Source organism: Ptychodera flava, chromosome 6 (assembly GCF_041260155.1).
Source record: "Ptychodera flava strain L36383 chromosome 6, AS_Pfla_20210202, whole genome shotgun sequence".
Lineage (NCBI taxonomy): Eukaryota > Metazoa > Hemichordata > Enteropneusta > Ptychoderidae > Ptychodera > Ptychodera flava.
Genome location: NC_091933.1, coordinates 26,948,649 through 26,969,479, shown reverse-complemented (window position 1 = coordinate 26,969,479; position 20,831 = coordinate 26,948,649). Strand labels below are relative to the sequence as shown.

The 20,831-nt window shown below is 38.6% G+C and overlaps 1 protein-coding gene across 2 annotated transcripts; it reads right to left on the bottom strand.

The window, feature by feature from the left end:
• Positions 1-163: 163 nt before the first annotated feature.
• Positions 164-19,902, bottom strand: LOC139135352 (pre-rRNA-processing protein TSR1 homolog). Of its 2 annotated transcripts, XR_011552975.1 has the most exons (23): positions 19,780-19,902; positions 17,213-17,283; positions 16,339-16,425; positions 15,663-15,772; positions 15,132-15,327; positions 14,539-14,609; positions 14,082-14,238; positions 13,070-13,246; positions 12,409-12,562; positions 8,103-8,245; positions 7,545-7,658; positions 7,121-7,191; positions 6,815-6,907; positions 6,385-6,529; positions 5,977-6,028; positions 5,553-5,611; positions 5,292-5,354; positions 4,922-5,005; positions 4,052-4,154; positions 2,435-2,575; positions 1,722-1,796; positions 699-1,214; positions 164-360 (listed from the first exon to the last, which is right to left on the bottom strand). XR_011552975.1 is itself a non-coding variant. In XM_070702703.1 (22 exons), exons 1-22 carry the CDS (start codon positions 19,889-19,891, stop codon positions 1,030-1,032), a joined length of 2,463 nt encoding a protein of 820 aa, XP_070558804.1. In that variant the 5' UTR covers positions 19,892-19,901; the 3' UTR covers positions 164-1,029. The 2 variants fall into 2 exon arrangements, 1 of the variants encoding a protein (XP_070558804.1); XM_070702703.1 differs by having other exon boundaries at positions 164-1,214; positions 19,780-19,901.
• Between the last annotated feature and the right edge of the window lie 929 nt (positions 19,903-20,831).

Here is a 20,831-nt window from a genome sequence, read left to right as displayed (position 1 = left end):
ATATTTACATTCTTTGTGTTCAGAAAAGCTTCCTCTTGTAATGTGAAGTGTGGATGTCAAAAACATGAATGTGTTCGACTGTAACAGTCCATCTTCCTTAGGTATGCCCTGCAGATCAGGAAGTGTTTAAAGTCAATCAAAAACAGATTGCAACGCAATTGCATAAAATCAAAGTTGTTGACGGTTTTATTCCACCAGATGAAAGTGTGACAGATCATAACTGTTAGTTTAGTAGCTTGATTTCAAAGTAATTATTATGTGGTTGTCATGTATGTAACCTCTTTTACAACGTCAGGTAAAGTGTACAGTTCATAAGATAAAGCAAAGTCTGATGTTTTTGAATTACAGAATCAAATGGTCCTCATATATTTGGAGGCATCATGGGCCAGTGGCTAGAGCAGTGGACTCACGATCAAAGGATGGTGAGTTCGAGCCCCGGCATGGCTGTGGGGTTGTGTCCTTGGGCAAGGCACTTTATTCCTCATTTCTTCTCCCCACCCAGGAGTGATGGGTACCTGGTAGGACAGAGGTTGTTATGTATGCGTTTAGCTCTGCTGCGCTTATTGCTGCACATGTGAGCTGTTGTCTGCTCCCCAGGGAGTTGAGTGGTATCATATTAGGTCCAGTGACCAGGGGTAATAATAATTGTAAAGCGCCTTGATCACATGTACTTGTGGATATGTGTGCTATATAAGAACCAAATATTATTTTTAAACCCCATGTTTGCATCACAGACAAGGACATGCCTATCAGTGAGAAAGGTGAATTTCTTTGAAGTCAGATGATTCAAAGACAGCATCCTCATGCAGAGAAATAGATTTGTATTGTGAAAATCCATTGGCTCCTTATGACTCCTTAACATAAAAGTCTGGATGATGCATCTTGTGACTGCTGTTTGTAAATACTTGTATCATGCAATACTTGTCCATTCAAAACGCTACTCTAGAGTTGATGGCCATACATGCAACCAGCATAGAGTCATTGTCATTGGAATATAGTGATTTCTAAAACTCTGGTTTATTTATGGTATCATTGCATTTCTGAATCACTGTGATCATCTTCATCATCTTGAGTTTGTATTTTCACTTGAAGATCAGAAGGGGCGTAGGGATCGTATGTCCATTTTGGGTAGACACGTTTGTACAGGTTCATCAACACAGTATCCTGGGATTTCAGCTGCCCGTCAAATACACACTTCATGTGTCCATGGGTACCTGACAATGGAATGAGAAATATTTTCTTATTTTTTTGTTTAGTCTATTTGTCACGTGTATGGTATTTTGACAAGTTTATAGGCATGATGCCAAAATACAGGTCTGAAAATTTAAACAAAAGAGACACCTCCATACACAAACAATTTTCAGAGGACAAAACATTGGTTTGATTGATAAACGCCTATTTTGGAAATTCTACCTACAAAGTACAGATTATTTATATTTTATGTTTTGTCAATGAACTACACAAGTAACAGCCCAACGCTATATCACATTCCGTGATTTACATATTTTCTGAGAATAAACAATACTGCATAAGCAAGACTGAGGAGCTCCATCGTCATTTCCCTGAAATGCATTCTAAACTATCTGTTTGATAAAAATATGAACTCCTCAGATAAGATGGACTGATAAAAACAAAAGAAACGCTGACAACAACTCTCGTAAACTCTGAGTGTCTTGGCATACAAGTATCTATGGTCAGACTTGCACAACTTAAAAACTTACCTATTGGTTCTTTTATGTGCCCTCTTCTTCCCCATTTGGTGTAAAGTTCAACCGGTTTGAACCACAGAATGTCTTCTGAAAATTACAAACAATGGTACATTTAACCCTTTTCCTGCCAAGTCCATATTTCACCACCAGGTCAAGATGGTTAAAATTAATGAAACACAACGTATTCCATATGATGTATTTTAACATAATACTGTACATTTGAAGGTTGTTGAAAACATAATACTGTAAAGTTGAATTTTTTTGGACAAAAGATGCTATAACATACCAAGCCAAGTGGGTGAAAATACGTCATATTTGGCTCAATACCGCTTTTTACTGACTTGGCTGATGGGGAAGTGATACAGTTATTACTGTCTGGCAGGAAAAGGGTTAAACTCATGAACAACACACCCGATATGAATATCTTCTAATTTCAAGATTTGATTTAATGACTTGCAAATGTGTGAAGTCCTTGAGACTGTTTGACCGTTCCATACCCCCATCTTATGCCTAACTTTTAAAGAAAAGAAAATAGTTGAATAACAATAATCTTCCTGTTGGTCCATATCCACTTTGAAAGACCACTTTGCCTGTCTACTGCAAAAATCATGACCACCCCAGTTACAGGAAGCTCGCACCCAGCTTATTGCAAAAAACTTCTAAAATAAATGCCTACATGAATACATATATTTATGGTGCATGACGGAAATGCACATACAACTCACCTCGATTAAAAAACATGTAACGCAAGACTGATTTCTTCTTGTTGATCTTGTAAGGATGTCCACTGAGCACAACTCTCTTGCAGACGATTCTGTTGGGTTCCACACCGAGCAAGGTGCCTACAGCTACAAATGTGTGTGAACCTGCAAGGTAATAGAGAAAACACTCTCTTTGCTAAAGTTTTGGAACATCGGTAATAGGTAAGGGTATTTTGGTTTCCTGGCTTTCCCCTATAACAAGGTGGCTTTTTGGTTGCATGAAGGGAAAACCCGATAATCTTTATCAATTTATGCACCAAATGAAACCTCAATAGCTGTGCATCTGACCTAACTTGAAGTAATTTTATTTTCCCAGCTACACTGCTGAATTGTAAACATTACATCATAACAAAACACACATTACAACTATTGATATGCTCCTTTTATGGCTTTTCACATTCAGACTCAAATTTTTCACGATCCTTTGCTGTTCCGGACTCAAAGAACAAAGTATTGTAAGTTCACCCAACATTGCTCAAGGAAAACTTAAATTATTCGCTTTAAAATCAGTGTAAATATTACGATTAGTGAAACACTAAAAAATACCGCAATTATACCGTGTCGCTCACATTTGATCAGAATTGGTATATACCAGTATGGGTACCAAAGATCAACAATACATGTTGTTTCTATCTGTTCAGTGCAGGAAAATTCTACGTCGATGTTATGACAATGATTTCTGCACAGTACAACCAGAAAAAAAATACCGCAATTATACGGTGTCGCTCAAATTTGATCAGAATTGGTACATGCCAGTGTGGGTTAACAAAGATCAACAATAAATGTTGTTTCTATCTGTTCAGCGCAGGAAAATTCTACGTTGATGTTATGACAATGATTTCTGCACAGTACAACCAGAAAACAACAAGAAATATTTAAACCAGAAAAACAAGAATGACAAAAGTAATTAAGGTCCGAAATTTTAGGTACTGGAGGTCAACTTTAGCAACATGCATAGCTGAAAGGCAGCTAGCCCCTCTTAGTTTGACCATAGACGCTCTTCCTCCCCTCTACTGACGGTAACAGTTCATAAACACTCCCCTCTACTGACGGTCTTCCTCCCCTCTACTGTCTATGGTTTCGGCAGTTCTGTTAATATGTAACAATTCATAAACAACTCCCCTCTACTGAAGGTCTTCCTCCCCTCTACTGTCTATGGTTTGGGCAGTTCTGTTAATATGTAACAGTTCATAAACAATGACAGGAAATGACTCAAGATAAGTGGAGTTAGCCTGTCACTCCTGCACACATGCAGAAATTCCCTTTTTCTTACCTCATTGCACATTTTTGACACTGATGTGTTCATTTGAACAAATTCACATCTCAACCCCTACATCTACCTGTACACCAAATACTGAGACGGTAGCTTTGGCAGTATGGGAGCCTTTGTGTGACGGACATACATCCGCACATACCCACAAATATACAGACATGCAAATCAATTCAGCTTATACGATAACCTCACATTGGTATACCAAATGTGAGTAAAAAAATGCAGACCTTGGATCTTGGACCATTTGAAGACACTGGTCCCTATGGTGCATTCTACCGTTGTAAGTCAGAGTTTTTCATGATCCTTACCATCAAGGTTTTCTTTAAAAACTAGGACAGAAGCTGGTGGAAATGTAATCGGTGCATAGACACTGGCCACTGTGATGCCATCTTTTCTCAAGTATCTCTCATTCTGTAGGAATTGAAAGGAGTGAAAAAATGTGACCGCCTTTCCACAGTCCAGCTGTTTACACCATAACATGTTGAAACCCTTTGCAGAGTCCGCCTCAGGGAGTCAGGGACAGATATTCGGACTCTCAAGTTTTTGAAATATGTTTCTGTTCTACTGCTTGTGGGGCTCTCAAAGCTCTTGGAGTAAGAACAGTTTCCACCATCTTGTTTTTTTTGAGAATTGAACATTTTATTTTTCCGCATGGAGTAAACACATGGATGTGGATTTTGAATTTCAAATATTGGGAAAGGTTGGGTAATTTGTCTCTCTAGTACCAAAGTTTGCCAAGTGATTCCTGATTTTTATTCTTCATTTAGTGAAAGAATGGTGGGAAGTTTCATCGAGGAAAGTTTGAGCAAAAGTTTTTTCACTTTTGAGGGACATTCTACCTTAAACAACTATTCAGTGGTCTTTCCCTTGCGGTCAAGACTTTGCAAAAGAAACACCTGCTTGCAAAACAATAACCATTCTGAAATGACAGCGTTAGATATGTTTGTGGAGACAACTATCTGTTCTACTTTAAAACAAGAAAAGTTAAATGGAATCTGTTCCATGATTCCATGATGATGGTTGTCTCGGCGCAATGTCATGACTGAAATTTTAGGAACAGATTTCTATGCAGTGTGCTCCAGCCCTTCTGCTCTAAAATACTTCATAATCAGTTCAGTAGATGATGCTTGATATTAATGCTCATACTGCCAAGATCTCTTACACTTAAGATATCATACCTTGTGTTTGTTTCCAACCGTATGCTGAGAAAAGATAGGCCCTGCTGAGAACCTCCTGCAACCAACTTGAAATATTAAAGGTTCCTACAGACAGAGAGCAAAAACTTTTGTTCATGAACTGAACACAGTATCTGCTGCAAACCACATGTACGCCTAATAGGTGTCCCACAGCTTTCTTAATCAAGCTCAAACCTTTCATTTGAGGCATTTGAGAAAAATGAACTTCCAAAATCAGGCAGCCAAAGTGTTACGTACTATCTCGACTTCATATACAACAGAGGTGTGCATTGAACACACAAACTTCTTTCTGTTTTACTGTAATTTTGTTTTTCCAAATGTTTAGTTCCTTTCTCTAATGTGGAATACTTACCTTCGACTTGATGGGTTCTCTGCATGAGTGATATTTCTTCAAAGCAAAGTGTAAAACAGACATCTGACAAAAGAGGCGAAAAAAATCATATAAACTTGTTAATTTTCTGCAGGATTATGACATCACACTTCTATTCACACCTTGTCAATTAAAAAACAGTTTCTCTCAATTGTCTGTACACAAGTTGAGGATACATCGTTCCTGAGGTCAGGCTTGGCTAACTAGAACAGGCCAAGTCAAAGAAATGGTTGTTACACTCACCTTTTGCTCATACTGCAGCAAGGCAAATACCACCAGAGGTTTCTCCTGGTCAAAGTTTTCTAAAAAGTGGAGAGGAACACTGCCAGGCTGTGATTCAACAGTTTGATTTTCAATGTTTCTTCAAAAAGTGAACATGGCAGCTCTACACCTATATCCACACAGGTCATGTACCTGAGAGTGTTTAGGAGGAATGCAGATACACTACAGCCTTTCTCTTCTGTTCAAGTACATTCAAAAGAAAACATTCATTTGAACTGTGCACTCTAGTATGCAGCAGACAACACTGGACGTGAAGTGACAATGGCTAAATACTGTTTTTCTTGACATGTCCTAAAGTTGAATGTTCCAACATAAATAAATAAACAACCTTCTAGACAGATCTATCAGGACTCATAAAATGAACTCAACTATCAAATGAACTCACCCATAAAGACTTTTGGAACATTAACTATATGCAGCGTCACATACCAACCAGCCTGTAAATAATACACATGTACAAGAATGTTATTAATAAATTATTTGTCATTTGTCTATCTGAACTTTCTGGAGCAAAAGTAAAAAGCTCAATTAACTTGCCTCTCTCTGTGTTGTATACGTACACATTTTCTCATCTCATCTTTGATCTGTGAATATGTCTATTACTCATTATTTCATGACCAACTCTGCCTAATTTTTCCTACACAGACTCATACATCCAAGAACTTTGATAAATTGGAATTGAAGCAATGTTCCCAGCAAGCAGCAAATTACTAAAATATTAACTTATCGAAAAAAAGGTATTCCTTTCTCAAAGTAGTAAACTTTTCTCTGATGCAAATTTCACTTTTCTTACCATGGCTGTCTCCTCTACTTCTTGGTTTACAACTCTCTTTGAGGTTGTCTTAAAATTCTGAAATTGAAAAATTCTTGCGTAGTCTGTTGGAAGGTTTTCTTTTGGATCCCACGGTGATGTCCGGAAACTTTTCAAACCTCGATACCTGTTCCATGCAGAGTAAGTGCATCACAATGTTAAAGGTGGCATAAAACTGTCACAATATTCAAACCATATACAGTGAAAAATACTATTCACCTCTGGTTAAACAATAAAACAATTTGTCTAGGCGTATTGGAAAAAATGTACAAACACCATATTATCACGTTCTCCTCACTCACCGCATTCACCTCACTCACACGTTTTATATGAAACAGAACACAGCTAGTCTCCCCACTCAAACGTTCACAAATCACAGACTTGAACCAAGTCTAGAATTAATGTAACTAACTTTTGAAATCTCACTCTTGCTGCCACATCCATGGGTGTGTCCATTTCATCTGGAAACATTACATGTTGACGCTCTGACCTATATTTCTCCAACCTGCAATGACAGAAACCAATAATGCACTGTAATATCTGCTTACACTTGCATTACAACTCTGGAGTGCAGAACTGATAACCTGGACGCTTTCTCATGCATAAAAAAACGCTTTGAGCGTCACTTTTGCGAGTCCATAAGTTACAATAAGCTCTTGCAGTCATAGGATTTTGATTTCTAAACCGACATTGGTGTTTAAGAAATACAACAACTTACATTGTCCTCTCTTCTTCCAAGTCTAAATTTTCATCGTATTTTTCATCATCATCCACTTCAGTTACCGTTATCTGTCATCACATTGACACAAAGGGGAATGAAAAAAGACACGATTATCTTGACAAAGATCTGATGCAGATGTAGGTCATGATTGTCACATGGATGCATGTTACAGTCTCTAAAATACCAAGGTGTTCTCTTTCTATCACACAACTTCACGGTGATATTGTGATGATATTGTCCCATCTGGCAAGGTATGAAAAAATGTGGCCGTTGGGGGCGCTGTTCATATGCTGCACGCAAGGACACCATTGTATCACATATACAACAAAATGATCAGTAGATGATTTTGAATTGCGTTTCTGCCATGATAATATTGCCTTACATACACCTGATGCAATTTAAATACAATTTAAAGACTGACCGTTTCCATGTCTGCTCTGTCTCCATCACTTCCTTCTCCCTCCTCATCAGACTGTTCCATGGCAGCAAACTCCTCATCATCACTTCCATCTTCATCACTGTCATCTGTGGAATCCTTGATGGTAAAAAGACAGATATGAGTGAATTGGTGGGCTGATAGACTTTTCCTTTCTGTTATCAGATTGTCATATATCATTATACATGAGAGACTGCAATGTGTGTCAAAATACTATCTTGCTAACTCATTACTCTCGGTTGCACCATCTTCACCTTAATTTAGTTAACACTTTGCATCTCATACACTATGCTCTTCATTTCCAGCAGTGTAATCAAAATGAACCAGGATCTATGCCTGATCCAGTCCACCTGGATCTACACTTGGACCAATCCATCTGGATCTACGTATGTATTGTAGCTTTTCGCAAGATACAATCAATCACTGTCTTCACAATTTACAGGTACATGCCAAGTATTTATTCTACATGTCACACAGCATGAGATACAGTATTTATGATCCTCGGCTTCAATACTAATACAGATCCAAATATTCCATACTCACATGATCTGCCATGTTATCATCATCATCATCATCGTCAATTTCTCTCTCATCTTCATCCACTATCCATGCTGCCTGATACTCTGAAGTTCCCTTAGGAACTTTCTTCAGTATCTTCTTCTTCTCCGTGGCAGCTTTTTGGAGTGCTTTATATCAGGAAAGCATGATTTGGAGAAAATGAAGTATATGATATACCATTAACAAGTCATTGACAATGACATAGTCCCCACTTGTAATAGGAGTATTAGTCTTGATGGGGCAGGGAAATGAGGTCATTAAAGCCGCACTTTTCAATCCCAGGTTTCTCGCATTAGTGGAGTTCTCCTCCCAGTCAAACACATGGCCAGTACGATGTTTGATTTCTATAACATTAATTACACAAACTGATCTCCATCTTTTGTCCCCTTTTGCTAATCCTGCAAACAGAGCTTATATAACAGTTTGATTGACGGTCGGTTCAAATTGCCAACGGTCATTTATTCCTCAGCACCACACTCGAATTTCCTTAAAAAACATCGTCCAGTCAAGTTAGAATTTGAATATAACCACAGGGTTTGATCGACAGCAGCTTCGTGCTAACCGCTTGGCAGTCTGTCAATGTTTTTGCGGCTGGAAAAAACTAAAAAGTGGCATTTTGTGGAGTGTGTGCCCTCATGTTACCTGTTTGGTGTCCACCTATACAATGAACGCCGCCATAGGTTGGCACCCTTTTAAAGGGAGGCTCCGCCTTTAAGAAGTATCACTGGAGTGTATATGTTCAGATTTATGGGCACATAGGTCTATGTCATTGTTCCCATTTTGAAACAAGAGGCATGTCTAAGTTATGGTTCTAAATCGGGAAAAAAGATCAGACCTCTAGCTCTATTGGCCTGCCAAGAAATACATATGTGCATAATAAATGAGGTACAAGATGTGACATCTTAAGGTCTACTATCCTATCAAAATTGAAGCGTAAAGAACTTGTGGTTACTGAGTTATGCATATATATGTATAATCAAGGCCACGTGACATTTTGAAAAAAAAACACTGTATTGCTAATTAATCCCTATATACCAAAATTCAGACCTCTACCTCTATTGGCTTGCCCACAATTATATATGGGCATAATTAACGAGGTAAAGCATGTGTTGTCATAAGGTCTCCTATCCTACTAAATATAAAGGACATAGCACTTGTGGTTACTTATTTATTGACATAATCGTGTATTTTAGGTAAAAGGTTATCGAGGTCACATGACATTTTGTCAAAAAATTTCTATCCTATAGTCTGTCCCTATATACTAAAAATCATACATTTACCTCTATTGGCTTGCTCAAAATTAGATATGCACATAATTAATGAGGTACAATATGTGGCGTCATAAGGTGTCCCATCATACCAAATATGAAGGGTGTAGCACTTGTGGTTCCTGAGTTATGGACAAATATGTATATTTGAGGTCAAAGGTCATTGAGGTCACATGACATTTTTTCAAAAAAATTGTATTGCTAAGTTATCCCTACATACCAAAAATCAGACCTCTAGCTCTATTGGCTCGCTCAAAATTAGATATGTGCATAATTAATGAGGTACAATATGTGGCGTCATAAGGTGTCCCCCATCATACCAAATATGAAGGGTGTAGCACTTGTGGTTACTGAGTTTTGGACAAATATGTATATTTGAGGTCAAAGGTCACCGAGGTCACGTGACATTATGTCAAAATAATTGTATTGCTAAATTATCCCTATATACCAAAAATCAGACCTCTAGCTCTATTGGCTCGCTCAAAATTAGATATGTGCATAATTAATGAGGTACAATATGTGGCGTCATAAGGTGTCCCATCATACCAAATATGAAGGGTGTAGCACTTGTGGTTACTGAGTTATGGACAAATATGTATATTTGAGGTCAAAGGTCATTCAGGTCACGTGACATTTTGTCAAAAAAATTGTATTGCTAAGTTATCCCTATATACCAAAAATCAGACCTCTAGCTCTATTGGCTTGCTCAAAATTAGATATGCACATAATTAATGAGGTACAATATGTGGCGTCATAAGGTGTCCCATCATACCAATATGAAGGGTGTAGCACTTGTGGTTACTGAGTTATGGACAAATATGTATATTTGAGGTCAAAGGTCATTGAGGTCACGTGACATTTTGTCAAAAAAATTGTATTGCAAAGTTATCCCTATATACCAAAAATCAGACCTCTAGCTCTATTGGCTCGCTCAAAATTAGATATGTGCATAATTAATGAGGTACAATATGTGGCGTCATAAGGTGTCCCATCATACCAAATATGAAGGGTGTAGCACTTGTGGTTACTGAGTTATGGACAAATATGTATATTTGAGGTCAAAGGTCACCGAGGTCACGTGACATTTTGTCAAAAAAATTGTATTGCTAAGTTATCCCTATATACCAAAAATCAGACCTCTAGCTCTATTGGCTCGCTCAAAATTAGATATGTGCATAATTAATGAGGAACAATATGTGGCGTCATAAGGTGTCCCATCATACCAAATATGAAGAGTGTAGCACTTGTGGTTGCTGAGTTATGCACAAATATGTATATTTGAGGTCAAAGGTAATTGAGGTCACGTGACATTTTGTCAAAAAAATAGCATTGCTAAGTTATCCGTACATACCAAAAATCAGACCTCTGGCTCTATTGGCTCGCTCAAAATTAGATATGCACATAATTAATGAGGAACAATATGTGGCATCATAAGGTGTCCCATCATACCAAATATGAAGGGTGTAGCATTAGTGATTACTGAGTTATGGACAAATATGTATATTTGAGGTCAAAGGTCACCAAGGTCACATGACATTTTGTCAAAAAAATTGTATTGCTAAGTTATCCATATATACCAAAAATCAGACCTCTAGCTCTATTGGCTTGCTCAAAATTAGATATGCACATAATTAATGAGGTACAATATGTGGCATCATAGGGTGTCCCATCATACCATATATGAAAGGTTTAGCACTTGTGGTTACCGAGTTATGGACAAATATGTATATTTGAGGTCAAAGGTCACGTGACATTTTGTCAAAGCGTCTGAGATATCTGCGTGAACGGATGGACTCACATGGATGGACTAACGGACTGACATGACCCAATCTATGAGCCCCTGGACTTTATCTGTGGGGACTAAAAACTGTGTCACTGCATCCTTTTTGCAATATGAATACGATGAGAAACTAAATTTTTATTTTTCTTGGCCTTATACATGGGAGTCTATGGACTGCCTTATACATGGGAGTCTATGGACTGCCTTATACATGGGAGTCTATGGTCTGCCTTATACATGGGAGTCTATGGTCTGCCTTATACATGGGAGTCTATGGTCTGCCTTATACATGGGAGTCTATGGTCTGCCTTATACATGGGAGTCTATGGAGGTGAAAACTAAAAAGTCCTCTAACACGGCCAAATTTGATCGCATTGTGAAACAAATCGACGTGCATCTGTATGAGGTAGGTACTATCTTTGTACCAAGTTTGAATGAAATTGCTCTAGGCGTCTCTGAGATATCTGCGTGAACGACGGACGCACGAACGGACAGACGGACGCACGGACGGACGCACGCACGCACGGACATGACCAAACCTATAAGTCCCCCCGGACGGTGTCCGTGGGGACTAACAAACTGCCACAATGCAAGTTATGTTCCCAGTCATACAGATATTCAGACAAAGAGTAAACAACTGTACTGATATGGCACCTTAGGGATGCTGTATCGCACACCTTAACCCTTATCCTACTAAGTTCATAGGTCACCATAAGGTCAGTTCATAGGTCATCATAAGGTCAAGTTGGTTAAAAGCGGTGAGGCATAACATGTCCAATATGTTGCATCTGAACAAGGACCTGAGCATTTGACGGGCTCTGAACACAAATATTGTAAACCTGATTTTTACTTGCTAAACCCGCTATGACATACCCTGCCAAATAAGTAAGTGAAAATATGCATAGATTTTGGATCAATACTGGTTTTTACTGACTTGGCAGATGCTGAAGTTGTTTGTCTGGCAGGATAAGGGTTACCGAAACATGACTGGGTAAATAAACACAGAAAATGTAACACTAAAAACATGAAATCACTGCATTGGTATCCATATTGAGGACCGTATTAAATGCGCCGTTTGCCCTGGGGTGGGAATCATGCGAATTAATGGCTATACCATTTAATACAGTGTGTAGAATACTGCTTCCTTCACATGAAGTAGACTATGTGCATACAGCATCTATCACCCTAACCAAAGCAGCATCAATAGGACCATACCTGTAAACTATTCACTTTTCAAACTAACCTTCTGCTTCAGCTAATTCTTCCTCTGTCGGCCAAGTCTGTTCACCCTCCATGGGATCTGGGATAACTTCTGCCTGCAGAGATTCCTGCCTTGCTGGATCAGCTCTGCCGAGCAGTTTGATGTCTTCCTCCATGGCATCCATACCATTGTCATCCTGTGTGGAGAATCACACTTTTAAATGCATACTATGTACTGAATGGTGCTGCAGATGCTTTTTTGTTCTATAGACTCTATTTCAAGGTAGCAGATAATGTGCGTCAATTTGATGATCCTATTTGCCACAACATGTATTTCAAGCAGCTGCAAGATGACTATTTGATCAAAATACAAGACCAAACTAATTGTTTTTAATTCATAAATCAATGAGTGAGTCAGAAGTTGTCAAAATTTTGATCAGGGCTAGATAGTAAGTGGGACCATATCTATATAATTTTCTTTAGTGTGCGTTTTTGGCATGTGCCTGGTAACATTGTCACAGTGCGAAAAAAGCTAAATGTTGGTTCTGCTATAGATTTTTCGATTCACAAAAACTCTACTGGGAACCTTTTTTCACATCACTGCTTTACTTATCTTGCTCTCAGAACCTAATTCTGCTGAAATAAGCAAGTACAGACATTTTCCATCTTCTTCAACCATCACTATAGTCATGTTTCACACTCACCGTCTGCATGCTATCTTTCTTCTGTTTCTTTACTCTTGGGTTCAAAGGGCAAGGGTCAGGCGGGAGGTCAATCTGTGACAACTGGAAGTCACCATATCCTGGTAGATGTACCAGTCCGTTGACCGACATGCCATTGCCTCGGATGAAACCCGACACCTTGAGTGTGCCTGCAACAGTCTGTATCAGACAAACATTGACCTTAAAACACATAGAACTAGAAATACTTGTGAAACAGCACTGTGGGAAATGTAAAACAAGAGCGAATTTACAATTTACAAATTTGAATTGGAATATCATGATGAAAAGATAAAATCAATGTCATTCCCATTCAAGGTGAAATGAGTTCAAAGATAACACACATGAACAGAACACATTGTACTTGTTCAACTTTTTTTATCAAGCTTCACATACACATCTGAACCTTCGGTAGACATGTACTCTCAATTTACATTGGGACAAACTTCGAACAGCCTGTTGATTTGGTAACAATAGTGGTCCAATTGAAAAGGGGAAAAGTGAAAGGTACAACATTATGTAGGGGTCAAATCGACCAAGGTTAAAATAAAATTACAAATCTGAAAAATAATAAATGTGTGAACAAATGGCGCATTTGAACTATTGGAGTGATTATGGCATGTACAGTAGGCTGGATATGCCCAATGGGAGAGTTCACACATGATCAATAATCTGTCATTTACCAGTTACAAACTAAAGATTTGGTCAGACCATGGATTAATGTGCAGCAATTCACAAGATTAAAGGTAGATTGTAATTATTGACAGCAACTGAACAATTGAGGCTGACCAGCTGATTTGAAATGATTCATTAATATCAATGATATTTATCAAACCAATAAGCTACATGTACATCCTACTTGGCACACTACATATCCCTAGGGAAAGTCCATGGTGTAAACTGATGTACAGTTAACTATCAACAATGGATTTTTAAAACAAGATACAGTGTAAATGATGGTAATGGACACAATTTCAACCAAGTAAATCATACTTACTGAATCCTCATTTGATTCAAATGCTACATGCCTAGCCAGCAAGTATGATCTGTGATTCCTGTATTTGATCTCTCTCAGCTTTTGATTTGTGATCTGTCTAATGACAAGCATGCCCTCCGCGTTGGTATCCAGTGTCTGCAGCTTTTTATCTGGAAATCTGTTCAAAAAAGAAAGGATCTTTCTACATTACATACAAACGTAGGATTCTTTTGTAAACTGTACCTCAAACATAAATAAACATAATTAATGAAAAAGAGGACAAAGGCCAAAACCTTGTCTATTTTTTTACAGACTGTAAAATAGATAACACGCAATAAAAAGACCCACATCAAATTTCATCACGGTAATGGAACATCAAAAAACAGCAAAAACTTTCACCAAACCACAAAATACATATTTACTCTCCAACAATGGCCATTTCTTCACATATCAATTATCATACAGACGCAATGCTTACCTTTTTTCAAGTATTTTCTGTAAATTTTTCTTGGCTTCTACTTGTTTCTTCGTGGGCAATTCATCGAGTCCCTGGTAATGTACAAAACAGAAAACAAGTTAACACACTGAGGTGTAACTCTGATCCTTGTTGAGTGGTATATCTGCACAGCACCAGAGTTGACAAGTGAGTGAAAAATCAACAGCACATGTTTTTGGTTCTCTTTCATTTAAATATTTTTAATTTTAATCTATTTGCTTTATCCATAATGCAAGTCATGTTTAGAATCCACCAAGGCAATCTGTATCTCCTTGTATGATGTCTCACGATATAAACATCCTCTACGAAGTTTCAAACGGCAAGATTCATAGACACTATTGCAAAAAACAAAATGTGTAATCTATGCACACACTGTGTCACCCTCTGATTTGCATGATATCAAATCCTAACCTTTCACCCCATTTCCATGTTAAGAGGTCAAAATTTGCCACTGTGAACAAGGGGACTAGACCAAACCATGGTGTGAAAGTAGTTTACAGATTTATGATTCAACTTAACCCTGTCATTGTCAAATTGTGGGGGAAATGAAGAGAAAATACTGACACCATCCTCACCTGTACAACATGGACTGTAGCAGGAAGACCCTGGGCAAAGATGCAGGTCAAACAGAGGTCACCAAAGCTATCCCATCCACCATCGGGTGAGAGGACACAGAGTAGCGTGTCTGCTACTTTAGCAGCCTCTAGTATTGCAGTGAGATTACCAGATGGTGGGGTCAGGAAGGAAATTCTTGTTTTGAACCTTGGTACTCTGAAAATGACAGAAGATGTTGCAATATTATAATTCTATAATTCATGTAAAGCGATTTGGTTGAATAGTGGCATTATTTAGAAACAAATTTGCATTTTGTTGTCATTGTGTAATAGCTGTGTACTTGCTTATTGGAAATCATACACTAGGTTGTTTATGAAAACAAGATATCAAAGAGTTTCTAGGAAACTTCTTGTCACCTGCAATGGTTGTATCATATGAACATTATGTAGCATAAAGGACAGCTGGTGACAGCTGACAGCAAAAAAATTCTACTCTAATTTGGTCTCCAGTAATATGCAAGACAAGTGAATGTTTGAAAACCTGCAACTTACACGACATTCGTGATGTTGTTATTTTCTGAAACTACAGCTGATTCATCGGATGACAGAAGTTGCTGTCTGACTTTGTCAGGGTCAACGTCAGCAGACAAGGGCAGGATGACCTGACAGGGTAAATGAGAAAGATGTGAACTGATGTCATGGAATCTTCATCCGTTTCCATGGAAGCAACAGATCCTACACTACGTGAACACTTTTCAGAGCATACAACGTTAATCCACATCCTACAAATTACTGTGTATTGTGAACCACATACAGAAAATTTGTTTCTCCTACACTATACTGCCTATTTATCACTAAAATTATAATTACTTTGTCCACTTTTAGATGAATACGGTACATATGACAGCTGTTGACAGACTTTCACTTATCCACTCCGGGCAATCAAATTTAGCACCTTTCAGACTTAGAGCAAACTCCCATTTACTGCAATAATTCTTTCCAGACTGGCAAATGATGAAATACCATTTTATGAAGAATTGTTACAAATACAATACAAAGAGTTTGTGGGATACAATATGCAATGCTGCCAGTATGTGTCATTTGGACAGACAGTCAACATGTCCACTCATCGACTTGCCACTCATCCACAAGCTACAGTGTAGCAGATGTCTTGAAAATACCAACTGACCACAGAGACATGTCGATGCATTCACACTTCTCAACTTACAACAAGATGTGGGGCTCCCGATGCTGAGCCAATGTTTCTCTTTTTCATGATGACTTCTTCACGCTTCTTCATCATACTCTGCTTGGCCTGTCAAATTCAATACATCAATGAAACACATACGTGATTACTGAGAAAGAGATACAGCAAGAAAAGCAACTGAAATACAACTGAATTCAATCATAACTTTACTATGACATTATTCAAGGGGATATGTTTCCAGATAACACAGACACTATGCAAAGCACTCATAAAACTGGCTGATTACAACCATATACAGTGAAGACTTACTATTCTTTTGGCTTGCTACAGATCCGGATTTCAACATATAATCTTGGTTTCAACATATATCAAACCTTGATCATCACTGTGTACATTTCAGCGTGACCTTTTGGCTACATGTGCTTCATGACCCTGAATAATTTTTTCTAGACTGTTCACAGGATTCAAAGTTGTATAAATGACAAATTTCTAATTGCCAGGCTTTTCAGTTTCATACATGCGATATCATTCAAAGAGATAATGGATATGATGCTATATACACTTATTCACTCTGACGGCTGTTTCTTCCTGATTGGAGTAAAAGTAGATCTGCTGGATAGGAATGCCGATACAGACACAGAACTTGCACATATGGTGTACAGAAGAGATTAGAGTCTCATTCCTTAATTAAATAACCAAGCATGTAATATGATGGTAGAACAGAAAGAGATGCAGACAAACATTTCATTCCACGCCATATTTCCATTTGATGTGTCAGGTTTATGGTTCATGTCTAAGTAGACCTTGTGAACAGAAACTATGCATTCTGACTCATTCTATGGTTGCAGAGGTTTTCTCCAAACTGCAATCATGTTTCCACAAGCTGAGGTGTCACCTTGTTTCTCCTGGCTGCCTTCTTCAGTTCTCTCTTCATTTTCTTTGTGATCATTTTGACGCCAACTCTCCCTGTGAAGTTCAAATGCGGTAACTGAGTGATTTTACAGAACTTCAAGTAAGGTACTGAGCCTCTCCTTCAATTCGTAAACTGCTCTTCACAACAATTGCCATCCCTCTTTTTATCAACATCATCACGGAAACTTTACAAGATACAGTGTTTTTGCTAAGGTTTGGGAACATTGGTAAATGGTTGGGAACCCCTGTAACATTTCTGCTGTCCCCCAATCTGATCACATTGATATACCGAGGGGAACCCCGGTAAAATGACTGGGGAACCCCGGTAACATTTACCTGCTTACCGCCCTAAGCAAAAACACTGAGATAGATTGGTTGACACACACAGACCATGGTTTACATGATCTTGCACTTCAAGCTGAAAAATGACCTATGAATATTTGGGTACATCCATTTTTTAGTTTCTAACAACAGCTGCTGTATATTCATTGGTTCAATCAGCATACCCGAATTTAAATGTTTCTAGCAATTGTAGATGACCAATCACAGCACCAGTACTTTGTACCTCAGCTGTTGTAAGAAACGAAAATTCTGTTTCCAAACTTCCTCTCTTTCTGATAATGCTTACAGTGGCCTTTTGCCCTGTATTGAACCACAAGCCACTGTATCTATAACACCTGTAATATATATATGCATGAACTGAAGTCAGTAAATGCAAAATGGTAGTGCTCCGTACTTATGGCATCAAATGTAAAAAGTATGAATTCAGTTGTTGTGGTACGGATTGACACTAATGCCATTGCAAAATTGACCTCATTTTCAATGCAGATCACTTTCATCAACCGTGTCAGCATCTGCTGTGCTACAAACAGTACAGAGTATCGGTACATCAATTGCAAACAGACATGTGAAGACCTTTACTGCAGTTCCATGACCAATACAGTGCGTTTCACCTCAACTCAGCGTACGAGACGGACACAATCCACGTACAAAACAACGGTTAGCTTGGGTTTCACAACACATTTGCAAGTCACCGACTCATTGATTAATTACAGTAAACCAGCCACTCTGTCTAGACTGAGAGATACCACTTGATCTACAAGTGTGGCTTTTTAGTTAGTTTCTGTTGAGAATACCTTCCCCTCTTGAACTCGTAGCTGAAATTGTAAAAGAAACAGTTACATTGTAGATCAAGTCTAGTCAACTGTTTATCTCTTGACGAGTCGGTGGCTTTGAAATGTGTCGTGATACCCAAGCTAATCATGTGTTTTGTACGTGGATGTGTCCGTGTCATACGCTGAGTTGCGGTACCTAGGTAAAACGCACTGTAATTTTTCCCGCCACACAAACTCGTCGGGAAATTTAAGTTGTAGCAATGAAACTGTAGCACTATGGGACCCACGCGGAGTCGAATGCCAATGTTATATGTTCACCACACAATCGCTATTGTGGTAAGATACACAGAGATGCATACCTCAGCAGCCATCGCCATGTATACTATTGACCACAAGCAACTGTGGTCCACTACAGTCTGGTGTAGTGAGAGTTGCTGCACAGGTGCTCAGCACATTTCTTGGTTAATAACCATGTTTAATATGTAGAATGTCTATATGACTTGATTATTCAGAAACACAGTACATGACATAATGTACATGTCAGCTAGCATAACCGAGTGGCTATGACTGCCGAGCTTGGGCCCGGAAACACACTGCATAATCATATTTAATGTGTAATAAATGTCTACATGACTTGATTATTCAATATAGAGTCATGGCACATGATCTTACTGTACATGTCGGCTAGCATAACTGAGTGGCCATGCCTCCTGGGCTTGGGCCCGGCGAACATGCTGCACTGCTGCTGCTGGGTTTCTTTATTCTGTGCAGCAGTGCAGCGTATTCGCAAGGCCCAAGCCTGGCAGCCATGCATAGCCACTCGGTTACGGGTTATGTTAACCAACATGTACAGCAATGTCATGTACTGTTATATTGAATAATCAAGTAATATAGACATTCTACACATTAAATATGATTATGTAATCTCAGAGTGTTTGCCAGGCCCAAGCTCGGTAGCCCACAGACTTTAAAAACGGACTATGGGTAGCCATAGCCACTCCATTACGCTAGCCGGCATATACTCTTGTACAGTAATATCATGTACTGTGATTCTTTATTGAATAATCAAGTCATATAAACATTCTACACATTAAATATGATTATTATCCCAGGAATGTGCCCAGCGCCTGTGAGTTGCGGTGCATCATGTCGTAAAGAACTTCAATGCGTTTCTCTTCCAGAAGCTAATCCCCTTGTTCCAAAAAGAAAGAGCTGAGTCTACATCAGGAGGCAACCTATATTTTCTCATAATACATGTCCTTTACACATCGTATCATCCGATCATGTCCACCATATATTATTACGAAATGTAAACCACGTGTACGCGTGTTCTGTACACTGTACAGTCCCACACGTTCGCACTGGATACGGTTTACCATCATGTCACCCGGTGTCTATACCGGTTTAAGCATTATTGTGACCGAGACATACTTACCCTTGACTTCCCTGTCAATTTCACCTTTGCTTCTGTGTCTCCCGGTCTTATGTGTCTTATTTTTCTGTTTGAAAGAACCAGGACGGTGATGATGATCACTGTCGGCCGCCATCTTGAATATTAACATTCAATCGTTAGATCGCCCTCTTTTATTGAACCTAAACTTTCTGTTGTTTTTCCTCAAAAGTTTTGTTGCTACTTCATGCGCACGTTGTAGCGTGTCAGGCGGTGTTCACCTGGGCAGTTAACCAACCGATTTCAAGAAATTGTGAAATTATTTGTTTTTAAAGGTAACACTCAAATTCTCAAATATTAAAGTTCGATTTTTCGCCACGGAGTTCCGTAAAAGTTGCCTTTCTCAATTTGCGTTATGAGGCGTTTTTTCCAAGATGCAAACTACAATCATCCCCTACCAACAGATCGACGAAAAACAGCCCACCCGACAGGGAAAAGATACGTACAGTCACCTATCCACGCGAACAGTGAAAACTCAGCTGTGTGCACCTCATTCATATTATTACTTTCAAAATTGTCGGGGATCCAAAGAGAATATAGATAGTTTTTAGTCCCTTTAATTTGAGCTTTAATAATAATGTTCTGTAATTTCATGTCTGTATCAAGTACAGTTTTTTTTTATGTTGAAATACTATTAGTCATTACTGGGAGGAAGTACAGTGCGTACATCGTGTTTGATCAAGTTTTGTCACTGTTTAAAAATTAATGCAGGTCCAGACATGTATCAACGCTGGTAATGAATCCTATAAAACTTTCAACTCATTCTGTAAACGTTAGTCATACATTGACATAATTGCTCTCTCTCTCTGATATTATGAATCACTGAAGTAAACGTGAAGTACTTGCGTTTTTGGCATGAAAGCTTAATGTAGACTTCGTTGTCGAAAGACCGTTATTCTTCTTCACATCAACTTCAGTAATCAATAATTGAGAACGTTACATGCATCTTAAACATTGTTCTCAGTAATTCAGCCCACAGGTATACAGGCAGCGTTTGAAGCCTTTCCGAAGTATAGCCCAGGGTCGGCCTTAACCCG

Coding starts and splice junctions, on each gene's coding strand:
- LOC139135352 (XM_070702703.1), bottom strand. CDS start 19,891: ATGGCGGCCGACAGTGATCATCATCACCGTCCTGGTTCTTTCAAACAG. Junction 6,029..6,384: donor AAGTAGAGGAGACAGCCATG/GTAAGAAAAGTG, acceptor TATTATTTACAG/GCTGGTTGGTATGTGACGCT. Junction 2,576..4,051: donor TTTTAAAGAAAACCTTGATG/GTAAGGATCATG, acceptor ATTACCTTGCAG/GTTCACACACATTTGTAGCT.